The 25,666-nt window shown below is 38.9% G+C and overlaps 1 protein-coding gene across 1 annotated transcript in view; it reads left to right on the top strand.

Annotated features, from left to right (window-relative positions):
* The window catches only part of LOC119728242 (metalloprotease TIKI1-like), a 52,453-nt gene extending 32,103 nt beyond the window's left edge, over positions 1-20,350 (top strand). The window contains exons 4-6 of the mRNA XM_038200397.1: positions 3,034-3,124; positions 13,538-13,807; positions 19,484-20,350. Coding sequence (XP_038056325.1) covers positions 3,034-3,124; positions 13,538-13,807; positions 19,484-19,688 — 566 coding nt within the window. The 3' untranslated portion in view covers positions 19,689-20,350. The remainder of the gene's footprint in view (positions 1-3,033; positions 3,125-13,537; positions 13,808-19,483) is intronic.
* The last annotated feature ends 5,316 nt before the right edge of the window (positions 20,351-25,666 follow it).

Below are 25,666 nucleotides of genomic sequence, written 5' to 3' on the forward strand. Positions count from 1 at the left end.
CCAGGCACACAAGGAGTAGGTTCAACTTCAAATTTATTCCTTGACATACACATGGTAAACTGTAAAAATAATCAAATAAGGAAAATTACAATAAAAAAGGCGCAAAGGACAAAATTATATAATGATTGACATGGATAATATGAAATAATTTCCCATTACAAAAAAATATGACGACAAGCTAGCAGGTAGATGACAGAGTAACAGACCAGAATGGATCAAATCTACATGAATGTAAGTGTGTCACAAGAAGTACACAAAAATCGCTTCATCCTCAATGACAATAACATTATACTTCTGAAAGGAATATGCAAAGACTTACAGAGCTGTTGTGTCTCCAAATACACATTGTACTGCCAAACCTTTGAGAGGACAAGTCGCATATAGTGAATAACAACCTAGGGAGAATAAGCAACAAGCTACTTTAACAATCAAATCAAATGAACTACAATGCACAAGGACTTAAAAAATCATTTCCCAAAAAATGAATAAGTAGGCACATGTCACTTCATGTCAGAAATCCAAGCCAATTACATGAAAATGTATACAAAGGGGGATATGGCAAAGAGCAACTGCTTATAAACAACATACGAGAACTTGATCTTACACCACACTATGGAATCAAGAAATTTCAAAATCAAACAATGAGAATTAATGCCTACGCTACATGTGAGAATGGAATGAAAACAAACATGGCTGCCCCCAACAGAAATGAGAATTTCACAAAAATCAAGAATAAGTGACAATTGGAAAATCATAAGTTACATAAATGATCAAGCAAATGCAAACAAGCTTACTGGGAATTATGATTAGAGCAGTGAACATATTAATTACCTTGCAAAGATAAAAAAAAAAGACAGAAAAACTTGTAAAAGAACATCGACGTGTTTGGTCGGCTGACGGCTGGCGCACAGAACGCCCGAAACCTCAAGAGGGCGCTGTTGCTACCTAACGGTCGTTCAGTTAACCAAACTGCAAACAGCACAAGTCTTAATGGCCGTTTCAAACCTTGCAGGGCCCTGCATGGTCATGATGACTTGCAGGTCACAGGTCATGCAAAATCTATCCAATCAGAGCGTAAATTCATCAGCCCTTCCCAGCGGACTGTTTGTAGGGTGGTGGGTAGGAGCGAATAGAATGTACTACACTATCAGTTATTTTTTGTTTACATTATCAGTCTTAACCAATAATGTAACAAAAATAGACTGATGGTGTAGTAACTTTTTTACACTGTCCAGCCATATGGTTGCGAAGGGCGATTTCTAAAGGTTATGTAACACTTTATTTTAAATAAAACTACATAGGCATGTTCACGTTGGTTGGTGAAATCTTTGAAAATTAATTTCTCCCGTTTGGAAGACCATATCTTCATGCAACTTTCAGGATTTATTTCCCCTATAATGATCCAAGTATGTGATAAAAATCGTCATATGTTCATTACTTTTCGTTGTAATTGGAAAAGTAGGCCTCGCTACGTGCAATTTTGAAAATTGTAACACTGGCGTGCGCAATATCTATCAATCTTTTCAAACCTTACAAATATTTATGAGGTTCCAATCCATTATGGTGTGCAGTAAACAATTGCATAAAAGACTCCTTCACGGGTAATTAATTAACCAATTTCACCCTTTTTGCCGGCTTCCATTGGTTGATACCGAGTCCCACCCGTCACGCCGAGTGACGCTAATGAATATGCTAATGTGCCTGTCATCATTGCGTGCCAGGCCAAAATCGGTCAGCCATAGCACCTACGGCGCTTTGCTGAACAATGCACATTGGTTGGGTCGGCAAATATTTTTTTGATCGTCTTCGAAATTTTACTTAGATATGGTTCAAAGTGTTACACTGGCGTTTGCAAGAACAGATTAAGCTGAAATTCGGAATACATTTAGATGATATAAAGTGTTCAACTACTCGTGAAATAACAACTGGGGTAAATTCCTAGAAATTGGGATAAAAACATACATTTGAGGAAGTTTTCGAACGATTTCTTCCAGACTTGAAGGTCAGTTTTGACAGTAACCAGAATTGACGTTTCGGCATTGATGACGGCTTTTCTTTTCCACTGACATGAAGTTTAGAATTTCTTCTTCAGTTAGAATGTAACCTTTTAATCATACCGAGCATATTTTCTGAGAAACACAACATTCAAAAGGCCATGTTTTTTGGGCTTCACGAATTTCAATGCTCTGTTACAGCATCTTAGTACGTACTCGGATTGACAACGACCGACGCTTAAATTATACATTATCAGTTGTAACAAAGGGCAATAGATTGACTCTGTGAAAGGAAGGAAATCATTACAATATACAATTTATTGAAAATATTGAAAATAGATTCCGATTAAAAAAATGAGAAATTTTGACCTCTACTTCAGTCGATAACACAGATAACAGTTGGCTAAATTTTAACACGGGAATATGTGACTAGAGTTGTCAGCGTTTGGTACCAAGACATTCACATGGAAAGTGAACATGCACTGGCCAGACTTGCACACTCTGTTGTTGTTAATTGTCATTTTGAGTGAGGCGGTAATCTCATGCATTCCTATTCTTAGAAATCCCATCTCAGTGGGTTTTTTAAGAATATAGTTTCAGCAAAATGTATGAACAAATTTGCATGTTGCAATATTTACTCATCACATAACTGCATGTACATTAATTTTTATTCAAGCACCTTCCTACATCAAATGGGAGTAGGACATTGCATTTGATTCATTTTTTCTTCTTTGTAACATATGTGATGCTGTAAAAGGGTGATTGTCCTGCTTTCTAACTGCAACATGTTGGATTTTAAATACTTTTGCTCTTTTCTTATTTAATATAACTGTATCTTCAGGTTACTAGTGCTTAAAATATTTATGTACATCTGACTCACTTTGTCGCCTTAGGGAAATAAATGTACAAATCAAAGTCCTAAAACACACTCAATTCAGAACTGTGTGTTCCAGGTATTTAAGTATTCAGTTGAGGAAATTAGCAAAATATTTGTGAAGTTTGAATGAAATATATGTCATTTTCTTCTCTCCTCCTGCAGGACATTTCCTTGGGAACAACACTGTCTTAGATCAGCTGAGAGATGAGGGGTTTGAAATTGAGAATGTACCTGCATATGAAGATGTCCGACTGTAAGTTAAATTTTGCTTTTGCTTTAGGCCTATTCTATTTTGAAGTCACCTTTGTAAAGGTCACTTTCATATTCTAATCCATAATTCCCCTTTGCTGTAACATACTGGCTCACAAAACCCCTCATGTGTTAGAAGTTGTGGATTACATATTATTTTTTGACAGATATATATCTATAATTACACTTCAGAATTATGTTTGTTTATTTTCGTCTTTCAGGAAATATGCAATGAGGGCAGAGGAAAGGTTCTATAGAATTAACGGAACTTTTAATGAAACTCATGTATTTTTAGTTTTTGTTAGCTGTTCCAAATTTTAATTGTGAAAAGATTTGTTTTTCTTATTTTGCGGAAAAGCCTTTGTGTTTGTTCTAATTTTTCATTTTTTGGTTTGCCCACAAATGTATGGGAAAGCTTACTTTTTCGGGTTCTCCTTCATTTCAATCTCTTTCTCCTTCTAAATCCCATAGACTTTGTACACACATTTTCTTCCAGCCACTTTTAACACTTTGAATGCTCAGATGTATCAAACTTAACATAAACAAAGCATGTAGCAAAGATGTGCCGCAAAGATGGACATCATGGTGTCATCATGTGTCATGTGACATCTTCAAAAAAGGTGCATGTTTCAACTGCTTATACATCTATATATATAAGAGCAAGTTTTACTCGGCCTCCGAGAAATGTTTGCTCCTGAAAGGATCCGAGACCGCGGTCCCCCGCGGCGCCAAAATCGCTCCACGTCCGTGGAAAAATGCGGAGGGTGTCTTCCACCGGGTCGGACACTTCGGGTCGTCCTAATTTTCCCGTACGGACCGGCTATCCGTTTCGTCGATTTTTCGTGACAGTGTTTTGCACAGGCATTTGCCGTCGTGTGCGCTTTCACGTTGACTGCCTGGCCGCCCCCTGTGCTGGCTTTTCTGCTAGTTTAGACTGTGCGAGGTCAGCAGCTTCAACGTAGGGGTTCCGTTTACGTGTTCGACTTGGCGTTCTACAAAAGTGTTCACCAAACAGTAGTATGGGGTGACCTTGGCAAAATATTTTTTCTCCATGGTGCGAGGCCACCAAGTGTCCCTATTGTTTCCTATGCTTTGCTTGCCGCCCCTGCGCTGAGTGCAACGAATACTCAGAAGGACTACACATTAGTATGCCTTGCGCGGTCTGACCAATCGAAAGTCTACACTGCGTAGTACTTCCCTTGCTTTGCGTAAAACCGTCGATGGCAACGCGTACTGCAGCCTGCTCCACACCCTGAAAACGAGGTTGGGTCTACGGTGCTCGCTATTTGAAGCGCAAGCATGTGACGTGATATAGTGCTCTGTTGCTTCCATCATGACATGTGTTTATAGCTCCATGCTTCCACCAAGGCTGAGCGTTGTGAGTTCGCTGCCACGTCACGGTGTAATTCAGTGTCGTGTTATAATTTCGGGGGCCTGTTTGGGGTCAACAAAGGATCTATGCATTGCTTCAAATATCGCGATCTTAAACGCAGTCACAAAAAATCAACGGAAAGGTGTCCGACCCGGCGGAAGACACCCACATTTTTCCACAGACGTGGCGCCATTTTGGTGTCGCGGGAGACCGCGGTCTCGGATCCTTTCAGGAGCAAACATTTCTCGGAGGCCGAGTAAAACTTGCTCTTATATAGATGGTTGAACCAACTTCAATAAAAGTTAAATCGACTTTGTCCTCACAGAGGACAAAGTCTCGCAAATTGTAAGAAGTTCAAGTTTACGTTTGTTGAAGAGTCCAACACTGAAACTTAATTATGACCTTCCTCCATCATTCAGACCGTTTGTAATTTTATGGTAACACTCAACATTTTCATTTCAAATGACACCTTCACGTTTTATTGCATTATGATTTATTGTCAAAACTGTACAATCAGCCTTCCCCTGTGTACTACGGTAACCTTTTCACTGCGTTTTCCAAATGCGACTGCCTCACAAAATGCCAATTTAACAGACCAACTGGAACATTTACTGACAGTTGCCATGGTACATAATTATCATGTGCGTAAATCGACGGGGGACAGGGGGAACCCACCCCCCCCCCCCCATAAAGCGGGGGACATTGTTTGGTTCCCTCCCCCTTCACTTTTTCTTCCCCGAATAAAAATTGTAGCCTACAATAAGGATGCTATTGCTCAGAATACATGTAGCTGATTCAATTACTCAAAACTCAAAACTTTAACAGATGATCTTTTGCTGAAATTGGTTTTAGTGGTCAGAAATTGCCTCAGATTACACCACAGAAATTATTTTCTATAACTGCATGTCTCCTCAACTATATCCCCCATTTACATTTAACTCCCCACATTTTCATCCCCAACACTACTTCCTACCCGATCTATGATAGGGTAAATCAGCTTGTGTATATATAAATACAAGCTGATTTACCCGATCAAAGATCGGGTATATAGGGCGTAGTGTTGGGGATGACAATGTGGGGAGTTAAAATGTAAACGGGGGTTAGTTGAGAAGACATGCAGTTATAGAAAAGCAATTTTTGTGGTGTGATCTGAGGCAATTTCTGACCACTGAATCCAATTTGAGCAAAAGATCATCTTGTAAACATCATTTTCGAGCTTGGGGTAATTGAATCAGCTACACGGTATTCTGAGCAATAGAATCATTATAGTAGGCTACAATTTTTATTCGGGGAAGAAAAAGTGGGGGGGGGGACCAATCAATGTCCCCTCTTTAAAATGTAGGGGGGGGGGTCCCCTGTTCCCCACCGATTTACGCACATGATAATTATGTACCATGACAACTGTCTGTAAATGTTCCCGTTGGTCTGTTAAATTGGCATTTTGTGAGGCAGTCGCATTGCCGGGAAAACGTAGTGAAAAGGTTACCGTAGTACACAGGCGAAGGCTGATTGTACAGTTTTGACAATAAATCATAATGCAATCAAACGTGAAGTTGTCATTTGCAATGAAAATGTTGAGTGTTACCATAAAATTACAAACGGTCTGAATGATGGAGGGAGGTCATAATTAAGTTTCAGTATTGGACTCTTCAACAAACGTAAACTTGAACTTTTTACAATTTGCGAGACCGTCTGCGAGGACAAAGTCGATTTAACTTTTATTCAAGTTGGTCAACCATCTATATAAGAGCAAGTTTTACTCGGCCTCCGAGCAATGTTTGTTCCTGAAAGGATCCGAGGCCGCGGTCTCCCGCAACGCCAAAATGGCTCCACGTCCATAAAAAATACGGCTGTAGAATTTCTTCCGCCAAATGAAGCACTTCAGGTCGTCCTAATTTTTCCGTACGGACCGGCGATCCATTTTGTCGATTTTTTGTGACTGCGTTCAAGATCGCAACCGCGACGCCAAAATGGTTCCACGTCCATAGAAAGATACGGAGAATTTCTTCCGCTAAATCAAGCACTTCAGGTCGTCCTAATTTTTCCGTACGGACCGGCGATCCGTTTTGTCGATTTTTTGTGACTGCGTTCAAGATCGCAACATTTGAAGCAATGCATCGATCCTTCGTTGATCCCAAACAGGCCCCCAAAATTATAACACGACACTGAATTACACCGTGACGTGGCAGCGAACTCACAACGCTCAGCCTTGATGGAAGAAAAGAGCTAATGGAAGCATGGAGCTGTAAACACATTATGGAATCAACAGCACTCTATCACGCGAAGTCACATGCTTGTGCAATAGCGAGCACCGTAGACCCAACCTCGTTTCCAGGGTGTGGAGCATGCTGCAGTACGCGTTGCCATCGACGGTTTTACGCATAGCCCGGAAGTACTCTGCAGTGTACACTTTCGATTGGTCAGACCGCGCAAGGCATACTAATGTGTAGTCCTTCTGAGTATTCGTGGCGCTCAGCGCAGGGGCGGCAAGCAAAGCATATGAAAGAATAGGGACACTCGGTGGCCACGCACCATGGACAAAAATTATTTTACCAAGGTCACCCCATACAACCGCTAGGTGAACACTTATGCAGAACGGCCAAGTAGAACACGTAAACGGAACCCCTACGTTGAAGCCGCTGACCTCGCACAGTCTAGACACGCAGAAAAGCCAGCACAGGGGGCGGCCAGGCAGTCAACGTGAAAGCGCACACGACGGCAAATTCCTGCGCAAAACGCAGTCACGAAAAATCGACGATACGGATCGCCGGTCCGTATGGGAAAATCAGGAGGACCCGAAGTGTCCGACCCGGTGGAAGACACCCTCCGCATTTTTCCACGGACGTGGAGCGATTTTGGCGCCGCGGGAGCCCGCGGTCTCGGATCCTTTCATGAGCAAACATCGTCTCGGAGGCCGAGTTAAACTCTCTCTTATATATATAGATCAAGAGAACTTCAAGGCCAATTCGGTCATACTCATAGCAATATGCACACAAACGTGACAAATGTCTGATGTCATCATGACATCAAAAATGGGATTTTTTTTTTAACGCATAAAGGAAAGATCCAATTGTCATGAAAATTGGTGGGAAGTTAGAAACTATTGAAAATATTGAAAACAGGAGGTGCCATCATCAATTGCGTTTTTGAATGAATTTCAAAGTTTTAAGATTTCATTCTGTTTACAAAATTTGACACGGTCTTTGATCAGATCGACTCCCAATTTGACACAGACCAAGACCCCATTGTAAGTATGTGCATTGAAAATTGCCGTCATGATGAAGTCATCATTGTAGACTTGTATTCGAGTCACCTCTTCCGAGTCATGCAGTTGGAGTCCGAATAGCGAGTCACTAGTCACAATGGTCAAGTCAAGAGTCATTGCACTTGTATCATCAAGAGCACAATACAGTGGCAGTTCTACGGGGGGGGGGGGGGGGGGGGGTCTTTAGCTAGCCCCCCCCAAAAAAAACAAAATTTCCGTAAAAAAAATGAAAAAATTCCACAAGCAAAATGTAAGAATGTGACGTACATGCAAACGGTCTCCCCTAGCAGTGAGAAGGGTGCATTTGTACACTTTTAGTAATATAGTGTGCCTGATTGTAGGATTTCATCAGCGCTCCCCATTGAAAATATGGCACGAGCCCCCCCCCCCCCCCCCCCCCCCCCCCCTCATCCCACCTATTGATATTCGGAAGCCTAAGTGTTTGGAGAAAATAATTGGTCTACATTTCAGCACGCCTCCCTGGAAAAAATCTGGATCCACCCTGCTAGCCCCCCAAAATATTGGCTCTAGAACTGCGCCTGGTACAATATCCTATCACCTATCTGCTGTAGTAAAACAATCCAGCCGCCTGCACTGTGTATGTTCATGTGTTTCTTCTGTTCCACACAGACTGTGTATCCCTTGCTCAGGAGAGGACCATCTTCAAAATTTATATTGTTGAAAAAAAAGTGATTTGTGGTATTTTGATCGAGTAACGAGTCACACAGGTCGAGTCTGAGTCGGCAGGTTCGAGACTCCAATAGAGTCCAAGTCCGAGTCCAAGTCACAGAAAATGGAACTCGAGTCCGAGTCACGAGTCATACAAGTCTGCACATGGGTCATGGACATCATCATAAGGCCATAAAGAAAACTAGAGCTATGCCTGTTCGATGAACAGGACACAGGCTTTTCCGCATTTGTTGGGGTTTAATATATAAGAAATATATTTGGAAATTCATAAAACAAATTGTAAAGAAATCAACCGATTACGTCATTAAGTCATCACTTCTGATTGTGGCTTCTATTAACATTATCTGACTTCCCGCCAAGTTTTATGACGATCCAACCAGCCCTTGTGTATGAGAACAATGTCATCTTTACTTAGTATTTGGTAAAGTTCATGATCAAATTTGTCCAAAGAAGGAGAAACGGTTTAAGTGAGCAGAAATAATTTTACCCCAACTCTAGGTTAATTTTCCTCCAAAACACGTGTCGGACTACGTTCATACAGACTTTTGAGCCAGTCAGATAGTTTTCTCAATAGAAAAACTTTGAAAAATGTACATTCATGATGACGTCACCCGCCTCGTGATGACGTCATCGTAACAGTACTTGGCAGTGCTCATTATTTTATTGTGGTTTTAGTCTATACCAAGTTTGAAGCCAATCGGATGAGTAAAAGTGTTAAATTTTGTAAGCAGAATAAAATTTGAAATATTTTTAAAAATCGTTAAAAATCTACCGATGATGTCATCGTTACGTCATGTCAGATTTTGTGTACCAGAACTATTAAACACCCACCCACCAAGTTTCATGACGATCGGACATTCCCTGATATGTGTTTTTGGGGTTTTTTTGGTTTGTTTTTTATGACGTCATAATGACGTCACACAGTATTCACAATTTGGTGAATATACCTGTTACCTAACAAACATAGTACAAAAAGAATTTTGAATTTAGCATATTGCGTTAGTAAGATATGGCTTAAAGGTCCAAAACTTCAAAAATCGATAAAAATCACAAGATGACATCACCTTAATTGTTACCTATAACACATCCCGGTCTACCTACATACCGAGTTTCAACCTAATCGGACATACAGTTCTTTAGATATAGGGTCTTATAGTTTGCACATTTAAGATGATGTCACGTGACCCATGATGAGGTAATCATGATGTCACCCGGCAGTGCTCATTATTTTATTGTGGTTTTAGTCTATACCAAGTTTGAAGCCAATCGGATGAATAAAAGTGATAAATTTTGTAAGCGGAGTAAAATTGTAAATATTTTTTTAAATCGTTAAAAGTCTACCGATGATGTCATTGGTACATCCTTTCATTTGTATGTACTTGTACTATTATCTACCCACCTACCAAGTTTCATGACAATCGGACATTCCCTTATATGAGTTTTAAACAATCGCCTTTTTGATGACGTCATAATGATGTCACACAATTTTCACAATTTTGTGAATATACCTGTTACTAACAAACATTATGCAAAAAGAATTTTGAATTCAGCATATTGCGTTAGTAAGATATGGCTTAAAGGTCCAAAACTTCAAAAATCGATAAAAATCACACGATGACATCACCTTAATTGTTACCTATAACACATCCCGGTCTACCTACATACCGAGTTTCAACCTAATCGGACATACAGTTCTTTAGATATAGGGTCTTATAGTTTGCACATTTAAGATGATGTCACGTGACCCATGATGACGTAATCTTGATGTCACTCGGCAGTGCTCATTTTTTTTATTGTGGTTTTAGTCTATACCAAGTTTGAAGCCAATTGGATGAATAAAAGTGATAAATTTTGTAAGCAAAATAAAATTGTAAATATTTTTTTAAATCGTTAAAAATCTACCGATGATGTCATCGATACATCATTTCAAAATGTATGTACTTGTACTATTATCTACCCACCTACCAAGTTTCATGACAATCGGACATTCCCTTATATGAGTTGTAAATGACATAATGAATATACCTGTTACTAACAAACATTATGCAAAAAGAATTTTGAATTCAGCATATTGCGTTCATGAGATACAGCTTAAAGGTCCAAAACTTCAAAAATCGATATAAAATCACACGATGACATCATGATGATGTCACCTCCATTTTTACTTATAACACATCCCGGTCTACCTACATACTGAGTTTCAACCCATTCCGACGTACAGTTTTTTAGATATAGGGTCTTAAAGTTTGCACATTTAAGATGACGTCTTGTGACCCATAATGACGTAATCATGACATTTCTGTTTGGGACACAAACTCACTATGGGGTTTTTACATAGGTTAGGTTTCATTAGAATACGAGTTTGTTTAAGGTCAAAAGTGCTTGGCCGAATAAACGTGTACAAAGTCTATGGGATCTGGGGTGGAAGAAAAAAAAGAAAAAATCAGAACAGAAATAATGCTTAACCACTTTTAAAAGCAAACAGTTCTGCTTCCGATTTCATGGCATTTGAATACAGGGTAGGTAGGTAGGGATTTTTTTTATGCCAATTTTTATGTGCACGATCATGATCTGCGTGTTGTCAAGGGTAAAAGGTAGAAATTTATGGTTTTCGGGGTTTTTCCTCATTTTGCCCGTAAAAAAAATTAGGGTAGGGACTGTCAGAACAGAGTAGGTCAACCAGAAGCAGACTTAATATACATTTTTTTCTTAACGCAACTTTGGACATTGAACTTAGTCACATATCAATTATTCTTAACATGTACATTTCAATTTCAATTTTTTTCAATTTTTTTTCATCAAAAGCAAAGACATAGGCCTAGACCCCATAGCAAAGTTGCGTCTTGACAAGTGTCTGATAAGGCCAAACAAATTAAGTCTCCAGTTTCTGGTATGCGCGCGTCGCCCGTAGCCATGCGCGTCGGCAAAATTAAAAGTTTGTTTTTTTCAATGTAAGATGATTTCTCAAAACCACCAAACTCACTGGAATCCTGACTGGAATCCTGCTGCTGCACAATTTTAACGTGTTTTTAGATGGGGTTACGATCGAGTATAAGCTTTATGAGGCCTCTCTGGGCTCCCATACATTTTGCACTAAATTTAGTCGTGTACCATTTGCAGTCATCAGCCGAGATTTGAAGGGATTTGGTGGGTAGTTAGATAATGTTACTAGTATGCAAATTTGGAAGTGATGTCATGATGACATCTTGATGACGTCATCAACTGATTTTAAAACTTTTTTCTTGTAAAATTTGACTTAAAATGTAATTGGATAACTTTGATTGACTTTAAACTCAGCAAAGACAAAGACCCCAAAGTAAAGTTGGTCATAGACAATTGATGTCATGATGTCATTATGGAGCCTCTGACGTCATCTTAAGGGATATGTGTTATAGGTGAAATGTGAAGTGACATCACGATGATGTGATTGCGTGTCATGTGATATCATCTTAAAGGTGCACTTTTCAAACGCCTATATCGACTTTAACTATACTTGGCCGAGTTCAAATTTTGTATCTACACATACTGGGATGCATTGTAGATAAAATGTAGATAAATTGATCACATCAAAAGATAATATTTTCGGTGTAAAGCGCCAAAATGGCTCTTGTTTTCGTTAAAGTTTTTTTTTTTGGCAAGACTCCTCTGTTACATCTGATAATGTAGTAACCAACGGATAATGTACCACCAACCGATAATGTCACACAAATTGACCGAAACTGTAACACTAACTGATAATGTAACACAAAATTGACCGATAGCGTAGTAAAATGTACTACACTATCAGTACATTGCTGTTACAGTATCAGTCCTAACCGATAATGCAACAAAAATTGACTGATAGTGTAGTAACATTTACTACATTATCCATCATTTTTTGTTAGATTATCGGTTAATGATACAGTATCGGTCAATATGTGTGGCATTATCGGTTGGTGATACGTTATCAGTTGGTTACTACATTATCAGTTGTAACACTCCTCTCCATAGATTTTTTCTTCTACCCACATACTTTAACACTTTTGTAAGAAACAGCTTGTGTTTATTCACAAACACATTTCTAGTTCTATATGGATTTTGGATGCACCTTTAATGTGACATAACGTGACACGTCCCAGTCTAAGTACCTACTACTTTACCTTTACCAAGTTACAACCAAATCCGACCTGAAGTTCCTTTAGATATAGGCCTGAGTAAAAAAAAAAGTAGTCAAATTCCTACAAAAGTTAACTTAGGTAAAGATCCCAAGTTAATTGAACTAGTGTCCTAAAGAATGAGGTAATCATGACATCATCATGGGTCTTGCCATCACAAGCCCTTGCCTTTAACCCTAAAAGGGCCGGCAGGGGATCTCCCCCCCCCCCCCCCTCAAAAAAAATTGTTTGTTCGCTACCCGAGCCATTGTGACTTTTTAGCCTCGAGTCTTATGCATCTTTTGAAGAAAAAAAAACATAAAATTCGGACCACAGGTTGCCTGATTAATTTCAAAACTGAATTTCCCCATATAAGTAGTATACACAAAGCAGAATTACCATTCGTGCATATGAAAAATTAATTAGCCATAATTCCAAACCCTTTGACAACATGTGCAAGTAGGTTGTTTGGTCTTGGCTTTGTGCATACAAAATGAATCTAACCACAGTTTGGAAATGCTGACGAAGAGACAGCAGAATGTCAAATTTAAAATCAAGTTACAAAACCAGCATACAAATTCTTGCCTCTTTACTATCAGGGCCTGCAATTTATTATCACCTAATTCGTTTTATGTCATGGGCAAATGTACTGCAATTTTCGTTCCTTTAAAGCTTCCTTCAAACATTTCAGAAATGAGCAAGACGGTTAATAATTAATCATTTATCACTGTGAAATTCTTTTTAACAAATATTATATTTCAAATTTTAATGAAAGCTCCCCTGCTTTGGTCTAATAATCTAAAGCATTTTCTACTCCAAGAAAAAAAGAAAGAAATAGGGTCAGACAAGACAAAAACATGTCATTATAAACTACCTTCTCTGTACTGGTTCAAAAACTTGTCTTCTTGAAGAAGAATGGAGTAATACAAATTATTTTCAATATTCATGCTATCACAGCAAACACTCTTCAATGGAGTCTGAGCTTACATGGCTTTTAGGTGCCACGGAAACCACATCCAAAGGGAAGAAACCCAGAGCAAGGAAGACCAGGAGGAGGAAGAAGAAGAAGAATCCTCAGGTAGATTCCTCCGGTCAAGTGAAGCAGCAGCAAGACACATCAGGGGGAGTAAGTGCCAGTAGCTTGAATCACCAGACTGGCAATGCCGAGGAGAAGGTGGAGAAATACAGACAGTTCAATGACCTATGGGTCCCTCTCAAAGAAGTCAGGTGAGTTTTACAAGGCTTTTCTGTATCTGTAATCCTTTCATATAGGTTAATTAGCCAAACATTACCCACGCAATGGCTAACATGAGAGTTGGTGGGGGGAGGGGGTTGGACTGCTCTAACAGACTGTTGGGTTGGACTGTTCCAACACCCCTATGTTCCGACTGCTCAACCTATGTTCCAACAACCGGCACATAATATTGTGTTAGCCCGTTTAGGGTGCGTTGGAGCCAGAGACTAGCCTATGTTTACATTTGTAGGGGTGTTGGAACATAGAGGTGTTGGTGTATAGGGGTGTCGGAACAAAGGTTGAGCAGTCGGAACATAGGGGTATTGGAACATAGCAGTATTGGAACAGGAGGGTGTCAAAACATAGAGATGTACATGTAATAGGGGTGCTGGAACATAGGGGTGTCAAAACATAAGGATGTCGTAACATAGGTGTGTCGTAACATAGGGATGTCGGAACACAGGGGTGTTGAAACATTAGGCTGAGTAGTCAGAGCATAGGGGTGTCGGAACATAGGTATGTAACCGATGGGGGTCCTCCAACCTCAAACATGAAGTTGTCATCTCCAGCTTATGGAACGTATCGATTGTACACAATTTTAAAAAAAAATTGAACATGTAAGATGCTTAATTGTTCGCAAAGGATGTTTATGGTACGCACACAATAAGCATTGCACTGGCCATCTTTGTACGCCAATGAGCACATGAATTCATTAGCAAAGGGCAGGAAGGAAGTGTGTCCTGGAAGTTGGGTGAATTTGTTGATTTATCCCTGACATAATTTTCAGCCTCCGAAACATAATTGAGATGTTACGATTAATCTTTCTTTTCTTTTTCGTACAGCACGTTTCCGCGGATTTTCTCCTAAACGGTTTATGATAGGAACTTGTAACTTTCAATATATATCAACCCTCATCCTAAGTGGTGCATATTACTCTGACGTCACGTCATCGAGTGTCAAATTACAAGCAATTTTTGTTATAAAAGTGACGATCTCCTTTTATCTATAACTCTTAATCTCTTAATCGATGAACATTTTTTGTCGCGTACGTGAACTCCCTTGACCTTTACTTCCGGTTCTACCGGAAGGTCAAAGTTAGGTGAAATCAAAACAAAGACATTAGCATGAAATCAAAACAAAGCACAATTTCTTCCAAATGGCTTACGGTATGATCATAAAACCTAGTGATGTTATAAATGTTGTTACGTCATCATGACATCATCAGGTATCAAATGACAAGCGATTTGATGGCACAATTTGACAAAATAGTTTGACCTATATCTCTTGAACTAAATAGAGTATCGTGGTCATTTTTTCATGAGGTTTTAGACGGCGCCTTGAGCAACATTTCTTATTCCCGGGCACAAAACTGCTTGATCTTTACTTCCGGTATTACCGAGAAGCAATAGGAATTGAATCTAACTCTAAAATGGAAGCATTTTACTACACAAAAATACATTATGGAAGTGTTACATGTAAGTGAGGGATGCCAATCACAAAAACATAATTTTGACGTCATCCCATGAAAAGGCGCCCTCTAGCGGCACATCAAAAGCAGTTTAATCTTTTAAAATGTTAAAACCCTCAATCAAATTTTTATAAAATTGCCCCTATATGTCCCATGAGCAACCATAAATGAATTTGCAATGTTTCACAATCATGACGTCATCAGATCAGAAGTTACTGTAGGAAGAATTCAACAATGATCATTTTATTTTTAATTTAAATCCATCATTTGATCCCTGTCTCATTACTTTGTTTTTTGCCCAAAAAAATGACATCTGTTACACTGAATGTTGATCTTTTGCTTTCAAATACTGTGACGTCATCAAACCGGAAGTTGGCTGTTACAGTATTATTACATACATGTACACTGACTTTCCATAATAATTTTTTTACTTAATGATAAACAAGTTTCCCCCTTCCCTTTTTTGACTGATGCCATCATCAAACCGGAAATAACTTGTACGTGTACCAAAATGTTCACTGAAATTTATCATACCCTAAAAGACCCATTCTTTTTGGACAAAATAATTGGTTTCTGACATAAACATATTCATAACGTAGCTGACAATGTCTAATGAAATAGTTGTCTACCCGACCACTCTGCGTTTGTAACAACAAGCGCGAACCTCTAGTCTGAAAGTTTGTTTTTGTTAGTATTCACATCAAATAAGAATTTAAAAAAATGAAAAAACAGTTGACAGATTTATCAGTCTGTAGATTTGAAGTTTGAGTTTGAAGTCCGAGTTTGAAGTCATTTTTAGCACCATGGACAATCAACAAATACGTGATGTCATAGGACTTTAATTTCCTGTGTTCAGATATTGGAAGGACAAGGGACTGAATTGCTAAATATATGTAAGGCCAAACGAAAATTGGTTTCTGGTCAGACCAAAGTTCTGGAATTGATGCGGCGATGCGTTCCCCCCCCCCCCCCCCTTTTTTTTTTTAAAAGCTTGGATTGTTACAGACAAGGTGGGAATTTATTTTGCTTTTTGTGTCCCCATATACCTTGGTGTCCTCCATCATTTGCCTTGGTGCCCTCCATCATTTGCCTTGGTGCCCTTCCCCATTCATTGTGCCCCTAATTTGTTGCTCTCCCCATGCCTGTGTCCTCCACATCCCCTTCGTGCCCCTCATTTGCATACATGTAGGTTCCTTCCTCGTTTGCCTAGGTACCCTAAATGCTTTCCTTCACTTCTTCCATACAGCCAAGGCAACCTCTATGACTTGGACTTTGCCTCAAAAATGTTTTAAAAACAAGGTACGAGGTTGATTTTTGTCTTCCTCATATAGGTTACACATCTATGTTCCGACACACCTATGTTCCGACTCCTTCGCCTATGTTCTGATGCCCCTGTGTTCCGACATCGCTATGTTCTGACACACCTATGTTTTGACTACTCAGCCTATGACTCCGTTCCCACTAGATCCACCAATTGGGGGATCTGATGCACCTGTTGCCAAGTTGCAGGATCAGATCCCCTAATTGGTAGATCAGATCTGGCAATTGTGTGTAGTGGGAACGCTAACCGTTATAAGGTGGATCAGGATCAGATCCACCTTTCTTGATCCACCTCTGGACTAGGATACAGATCCCCCAATTGGTGGATCAGATCCTGCAATTGGCGGATCACAGTCAAATGGACGCAAAAGGTGGATCTGATCCGGCAATTTGACCTGTCAACATCCGCCTGGTGCATGAGAGGCACGAAAATGTTGCGGTCTAAAGAACGAAGAAATATGTTTTTAGGCGTGTAGTTCATGTGAACATTTCCAACGTGCACAACATGCACAATAATCATGCACGATAAACAAATGCTGCACTACGGGCTAGCAAAATATGTCACCGCGCATGCACGATGCATGCATGCAGCGCACTTGGTATATATCCTAAAACTACACCAGGTCTTTTACAGTTTTCGTTGTGTATTCGTCCATTTGTAAACCTTTTTCATTCGTGAAATTTTACATATTTTTCCATCTATAAATAACTCTGTGTATAGTGTAAAGCCTGCACTCACCAAAACACGTCACTTTGGCACAAAATCATGGAAAAGCTTACGAGTATGCGATGAGAATAGTGCCGATAACGCAGTATGTACAGAGGTGACAAATGTGTAGTATTGATTATAAAATATTGGAAAATTATGTCATGTGATTATTTTTAACCAATGAGAAGCTTCAGAACCAGGGAATCCCTTATTAATGCATTGATTTCTGCCGCGCGAATGTGACGTCACACAATGAGCGGCACTGTTTGATTAATTTCACCAGTTAATTTATGCACGGATCCTCTAAACGGATCGGTGATTTATGTCGGTGAATTTGCGTAATTTTTGTCGAGGAATTCTGATAGCGCTGTTTGAAAATTGACCCGTCGAAGCATGCAACACTTGTACTCCCACAAAGCGCGCTCAGCAAGCTAGCGCATGCATAATTCCGAACTCAGTGACCTTTCGGACTCGACATTTCCATTCGAAAAGGTGGATCAAGCATAAGTGGGAACGCGACTTGCAGTTTCGTTGCGGTAAGATAACGATCACACCAAAATGCCGGATCTTGATCCACCTTTTCCCAATTCAAGTGGGAATGCGGTGTATGTTCCTATGTCTCTGTGTTCTGACATCCTGTTCCGACGCCTCTATGTTCCGACACCTAGTGCTGCTGCCGAACCGAACTTAATATAGCCAAACTTGGCCTTCCGAACCTGAACCGAACCGAACCCAAATGTTGGTTCGGAATTGTTCAGCAAGTATTTGTTGCTAGCACTAGGAATGCTAATGCTTGCAATGAAAGGTCCAAATTAAAGCGCACGGATGATTGAATTTACCGTGTGAAACAAGTCACCGCATTCATCTTCATTATTTGCAGTGTTCTAGCAAGGCATACAATAGGATATTGGGCCGGTACGCTTTGAAAATCGTACACACCTTGTGATTTTCTCAATGCTCTTTGCATGTAATTCCTCCAGCATGGTCAGTATCTGACCCTACTGCGCCATGTTACGTTTGGACCAAACCAATTGCGGTGAAGGATGTGCTTTCCTCGGCAAAATTTACCGGCATTTTCAGCTTTTTTCACCGTGTCAAAATTTAAAAAAAAACTTTTTATGGAGTCTGAAACCTTTCCCATGTTCAGAATAAGCTCTAATTTTGCAATATATATTTTTTCAAACCGAACCGAAGTTCGAAGAAAAAAAATCAAACTGCAACCGAACCGAACTTTGAGGATCAGTTGCAACACTACCGACACCCCTACAAACATAGGCTGGTCTCTGGCCCCAACGAGCCAGTTAAACAAGCTTTATGTGTAGGTTGTTGGAACATAGGGGTGTCGGAGCATAGGTGTGTCGGACGGAAGAGTTAGGTTTGTCGGAACATAGGTTGAGCAGTCGGAACATAGGATATCAGAACATAGAACAGTCACCCTCATATATACTAAACTATAAGTGTCACATTCCGAGTAACATGGAACCAATTTTTATTCTGAAGCGATTATAGACAACCAATTAACCTGGAATGGAAACACTCACAAAATATAGTCTCTAAAGCTAATCAGCAAACAAAATTTTATCAGAAAGCTAAAATCTTTTGTGCAGAGACTACTTTGTCTGTTTTACCAGAGTGTGATTCAATCTATTATAACTTCTTTTTATATGCGTGTGGTATGAATCTCGAACTGTTTGAAATCCTGCCAAACTCGTGCTACCTTTTAATTCCACATTTAATGATGATCTTATTTTTTTAAGCAAGACTGTATAAATTCAAATCCAACAGTTGAATTGACAGGTGTATTCTTTTGTATTCATATTATGTGTTTGTATGTGATAGTAAGTTGTTTGTGATTAATTGTTGCAGATTTTTGTTGTTGTTTTTAAACTGTTTTTAACACACGGTATAGAATTTCATGTTTTTAATCATGATGGTTAATAAATAACTTGAAATTGAAATTGAAAAGCATTGAAAAGCACTCGGATGTTGAATAGAGGTTGTTGGGGAGGGGTATTTGGAGGGGGAGGGAACAGGAAACAGGAGAAGCAGTACATTCCATATGAACATTGTAATAACTAGAACCACAATTGTTATTTACAGTTTACCCCACAGTACAACGTGGCAACTTTGTGCATTTCCAGTGATATTTCAAATATGTTTATCTTCCTGCAGTACACAGTCACCATCAGATCACCTGCTGGAAGAAAATGGCATCACAGATTCCACCTATCACAATCCAGGGAACACCTACAACAAAATGTACATGTCTGGTGGCAAGTCCACATTGCGTGTTGCAAGCTGTTCATATGTTACTCTCAGTGTATTTGTAAATATATTTATATCAGGAATTATTTTTTGGCTTTTGCCTATAAGATAATGTCTCTTGAAAGCATCCCCCCAAAAACTAAACTTCTTAACAAAACTGAACCAAAAATAATATAGCTGTTATTTTTAAATATATCTCATGAGTATTTATTATCCAGTGTATTATATTGTACAGACAGGTCTGCCTTATATAATTTGCATAAAATATCCTGTAATTTCTATTTTTCTGTTGTTTTGCTGATTTTAAGAGGCTGACTGTGCACATAACATTAACAATGTCTTCAAATTGAAGATTCAAACAGTCATGTATATTGTTCCACTCATTTCTATAGTAAACAAGACCATATGTTAGGGCTGTACCAACATGTTGAATATTGAATCATCCACCAAATATAGAATGGAATTATTTCTATTCAAATAGTCACGCAAGCAAATCCCGATCGGTGGCCAATTAAGGCTAACGCATGTGAAACTTGCATGTGAATTCAGCACATTTAAATATTTGAATATTTGATCAAGTCCAAGTTGTAATTATTTAATACTAAATTATTCCAAAATCTACAGGACTAGTACACACTACTGCAGAAGGGGTCATTTTTACAAGAGTTTTCTTAGAAAAATATTTTGTGCAACTTTCTACTCCTCTTGAATGTATGAAAACTATTTGACATCCGTTTTTAGTTAATTTTATTGAAAAGTGCACTTCTTTAAACATTAAAAAAATGTTCATGCTTTTCTTGACAACTGAGGGCACTGTTGCTTCGATGTCATTTCAGGAAGACACTGTTCAGTTTAGGAGTTTTCTGTTCAAATTGTGAACCAAAGACTTGCTCAATGAAAACATTTGTGAAAAAGGCTTGCTCACTGGCTTACTTCTTATTCCATGTACTGACACAACAACGAATCACCAAAGAACAGAAAAGTTACAACAGCAAAATATCCAAAATTCTGGCAACTTTTGATGCTGAAATAGCTGTAACAGAGGTTTCTGCCCGAAATGACATCGCACTTTTGTCATGAGTAAGAAAATTCACATTAGTATAAAAACCAAATAGGCACCAAAATACCCTTGAATATGGTAAAACAAAGCTTGAAAATAAGTTTACGTAGGATACATAGGTGCATTTTAAAGGACTGCATTAAAAAAAATACATTGCATGGGCCCTTTAAAGTCAGAATACTGTTGGAGTCGTTGATCATGAAAATACTCTAGAGTATATTTTCAGCCTTTTTTTCTCGTAACTCCCAAAAGCTGAAAATCTGTGTGTCCTTTTAAAAGAAAATGTATTACAGGGTGGTTAAAAAAAAAAGGACACCCACTTTTGACAGCAATTTTCACCTACTTAATGAACGTATTTGAAATATCTTTTCACATAGTAGTAAAGTATAGGCCTTTAACCATGCATGGTAAAAAAAAAAAGGTTTATAAAGTCGCAAAAATAGTGATATTATTTGAATACAAGTCACCAAAATCAGTCTTGTCAACGGGTTATTAAATTGGACATTTTCGTAGTTCATACATATTAAAAAACCTTCCCACCAAAATATATCTTGCCCTGGTAACTTTTATTAAAGCTGTCCAATTATTCATGTCAGTTTTAAGATCATCTACTCAATGAGCTGCCGGCTTAAGTTCATTGCTGCATAACATTACATAACATAACAATCAAATGTCATGCCCTTTTCAAATGTTAAGATGGGCTTCATTGTTAGCGCGTTTTTTTCAAATGATAATGTTCAAGCATGCATTGGTGCTGTTAACAGTGTTTCAATGCCTGAGAGAAAGATGGTACCTTTATTTATATTTTGATGATATTAAAGTAACACAAGAAAAAGAATTTGAAATAGAAATCCTTGTTTGAAGTGTGCTAATATTTTGCCTTCAAATAAAGCTCTGATAGCTGAGCTCAGTCAAGCGAAGGGAATGTATACCTCCGTGAACAAACAGGTTTCGCACATGAAATGTTCAAATTAGCATAGCTCAACACAAAATGTGCAAATGCAACGATTTTTTCGTCACATTTGCTTAAAGGCCAGTACTTTAGCTATTAATCGACAGTTAAAAATATTTTTAAAAATAGGTGAAAACTGCTGTCAAATGTGGGTGTCCTTTTTTTTTTGGTACTGGATTCATGTTCTCCATGCATATATATTTTTATTAACTTTTTGACAGCAGTGCATTGTAAATGCTAAAATAGAGAGAATGCAGGAGTTTGCGAGTAGAATAATCTAGTCCTAATCATATTTGGATTTACCTTTAGCAAAAACATAAATAAACAAGAATTAACTTATTCAATGAAGTACACAGGAAGTATTGTTTTGTTATTACCATAACAGTCCTAAATCCTCCAATTTCAATAGAATTTGCCACACACTCTATGGGTACAGTTATTGGAGATTTTATTATAAACTGAATTGCACACTGTTTAGGCCAACCAATTATTTTTATCTTTTTACCTTGCCACTACATCATTTCTTTGAGCCGCACAAAATAACAACACCTCATACAAACTGGTATATATAACAGACATACAGATCCTTATGGTGAACTCACATCACGTGGCATTCGTTATTGCTCCCATTGCATCCATTTCAATCACTAACTGGAGTGTATACGGGTATAACCGAGTATTCTGTACTGAACGCAAGCACAATGCTGTAGTGAACAAGTGATATTTAAGCCTGAAGAACACATATACATGTATTTTTGCTGCTTATAATTTGAGGTTATGTGGTAGGCATCTTGTATTTTGAGCTCCTTGGTTTATTTATACATGTAGAGGGTCTCCCCAAGAAAAGAGAACCCACAAGCCTAGGGATAATAAAAATGAACAATTATAAACTATGGGTTGTAAACTTTCCATTATATTCATGCTTCACTGAGTTCCATTGTTTGGAATGTGGTATATATAAAATTCTTTTGGGACACTGTCGGTTAAGCTGTAAGTTTCATAAATGGATGGATTTTGGGGGTTAGTATTTTATAGCAAATATTAATATTGTTACTCTGACTTGTTTAAATTTTTTGTTTGTAGATGCTGGATAAATCAAGAAAAACAATCCTGTAGTCTGGTTCCATGACCCCACTGAAGATGACACAGAGCAATTTATAGACGTTGGGGGAATAGTAAGTTCATGGAACCAGTATAACTGGCTTGAACCCATTCATAGGTGTGTAAGCTCCCAATAGCGCCCTCTATTGCCACACCTCAAAATTTGTACCAAGGAGCACCTAGGAATGGGAAATTGCACCAAGGTAAATGATCGATGGAGGACACCAATGTACATGAGGACACACAAAAAAAAGCAAATATAGAACCCCACCTTGTCTGTACAATCCAAGCTTGAAAAAAAAAAAACCGCGTCGCCGCATCAGTTCCGGAACTTTGGTCTGACCAAAGACCAAGTATTTTTTTTTTTGGGCCTAATCGATGCAAACAAAATGCGAACTAACTAATTATCAGTGGCGTATATAGCCACGGGGGGGGGGGGGGGGGGGGGAGATCCCCCATTATTGTGCAAAGACTTCCCTTTTCCTTTTTTTCACCAGCGTTTACCCCCCCCCCCCCATATTTGTAACGAGTGCCCTTTTTTTTTTTTTGAACGAGTGCCCTTTTTCCCCAAACAAGTGCCCTTTTTTACAAAAAGTCATGCCCTTTTTGTGGCAGCTGCCACAAAAGAGTGCCTTTTAGAGCCTTTTATTAATTTTCGCGCGTGTCACCCTGAGAAGCACCACATATTCATGGTACCAGCCTGCCCCCCCCCCCCCCCCCCCCCGCCCCAACACCACTTTTTGATTTTACGGAGGCCAAGTGTCCGCAGAAAAAAATGTGTCTACATTGCATACAGAATGGATGTACAATTGCTCTTTTCAAGAAATGTTTACACCTCCCCCCCTCAAAAAAAATATGACTTTTTTCCAACACTCAATGCCATGATTTTACAAGATGCTTTAGACTGTGTTTGTATGTCGATGACTGTGTTTACATGTTGATACAATGTTTATTATGTGGAAGGGCGAAATTCCAATATTGAACGGAGCTTATATGTATCACCACTATCCACGTGTCCATCTGCCCTTTTTTCACAAAATTCTTCAGCCATGGCCCATCTCACGATGGCTGGTTGATCGCGTAAATTGTCCACCTCATGCCAAATGCAGGCCTTCTCCTGAAGCTTGGGAATGGGACTGCTGAAAACCTCGTTCTTTAAATTCCTCCTCCCCCCCCCCCCCCCAACATAAAGTCTTAAGGCGTTAAATTCGGTGACCTGGGAGATTATTCCACACCATGATAAAGTGAGACTACTCTGACCACAAAAGTTCCTGACAGAGATTCCTCACAGGCCATGGGCCTCGCCGGGATGGGGTAAAGGTTCTCTTCCCCTCCCCCTGGAAAAGCGGCAAAAAAAGGAAAGGAGAAAAGAAGAAGGAAAAATAAAAGAAGAGGAGGTGCAAAGTCATATTGCTGTTAATTTAATGCAAATTTAACAACATGGGCGTCCGCAGGGGTGTCAATGAGGGTGGGATGGGCAAATGTCCGCATCCCCCCTAAACAAAATTAATATATAAATTGAGAATATGCTAGACAAAGTACAAGGATTTTTGGAAATAATGTGTTTTGCCCCTCTCTAGAAAAAAATTGTGGCGACGCCCGTGGCTGGGCATCGTCTTGTTCCTGCTAATGATGTTGCTCGAAATGCAACTGCTATGAGACACAAGATCATGATGGAAATCCAGTTTTGCTTATGTTTTCTTTAACATCCCTTGAAGCTACTTGTCTTATGTCTGGTTGTGTTCACAATGTTTTTACATACATGTACCGTTTTCAAAACAATGAGAGTCAGTGATGCATGACCAGATGTGTGCATCCAAGTTATCGATGGAAAGCTTACAACTCCCAGTTGTGGTCATAAAAGTTTGTTCATATCCCTTTGTTTGTACAGGTTAAATACAGGTTACCTTCCACTGTAGTCTGTATAATCACTCCAAAAAGGTCTTTGTAAATGATTTGATATTAAGCAACATGTCAAGTAGTTTAATAAAATATTAATTAATTAAACCAGTATTTGCTGTACCAACATTGTTGCAATCATTGCAAGGTGTGACGGCCGGCTACCCCGGAAACCACCTAATAATTGGCTTCTTAAATTAAATTGCATCTATACTTGGTAGACAGCTAGTTCTCCTAAATTCTCCGCTAGGGAGATTAACAAGGAGGCCATATACTTGTTCATGATTTTTATATTCAGTTGTCATACATGTATTCAATTTTATTCAGTACTGATAAAGGCTGATTTCAATTTTGATAATTTCATGGCGGGTTGATGATTTACACCACAGGAGGCCATGCTGCAAAAAGGAAGGGGAAACACAACCAACAATTTATATTGGAATAGAAGGGACTGTATGAAACGGACCAAATATCTTAATGGCTGAGCATTTTTTCTTCAATGTATCATCCTCTGTTGTTAATGTTTGGGTTTCCAGTTTATTTTCCATTCTAAGCGTTTTCCATTTTTGCTGATACGATAGTACGAGTATCCATCTCTCAGTTTTTTTTAGAATTTCAAAGACGTACTGTTTGTGCTCTTCAACAAATATATTTTTATATAACTTTGTCCTTTGAGTGTTGTATTTTAACAAAAAATCAAGTCTTTTCTAATTTGGGCACCTGGAACCTCTGGAAATTTGTTTCATATTCTGGGTTGCTTTTGCACACAAATGCATCCACTCTCCTCGGGGACGGTTCCTAGATCCACACTTAATCTGTTTTGAGAGGGGGGCAGAAACCAGTCCACCCTGCTAGAGCTGCATGAAAAGTAATTACTCCACAACGTGGACCATATTTTCGGTTGATGTCTTGATATCACTTTGTATTGCCAGAAAAAAATAAAAATTTAAAAGAAAATTTATTTTGGGCGTGCAACTGGAAAATGGCATGGACATTTCATCATGTACTTTGTTCTTTAGAAAGGCAATTCATGAGGGGTTGCCAGAAGACAATTTCATGTATTCCGAAGGTATTTTTT

This window comes from Patiria miniata, unplaced genomic scaffold (genome assembly GCF_015706575.1).
Source record: "Patiria miniata isolate m_02_andy unplaced genomic scaffold, ASM1570657v1 HiC_scaffold_20, whole genome shotgun sequence".
Classification (NCBI taxonomy): Eukaryota; Metazoa; Echinodermata; class Asteroidea; order Valvatida; family Asterinidae; genus Patiria; species Patiria miniata.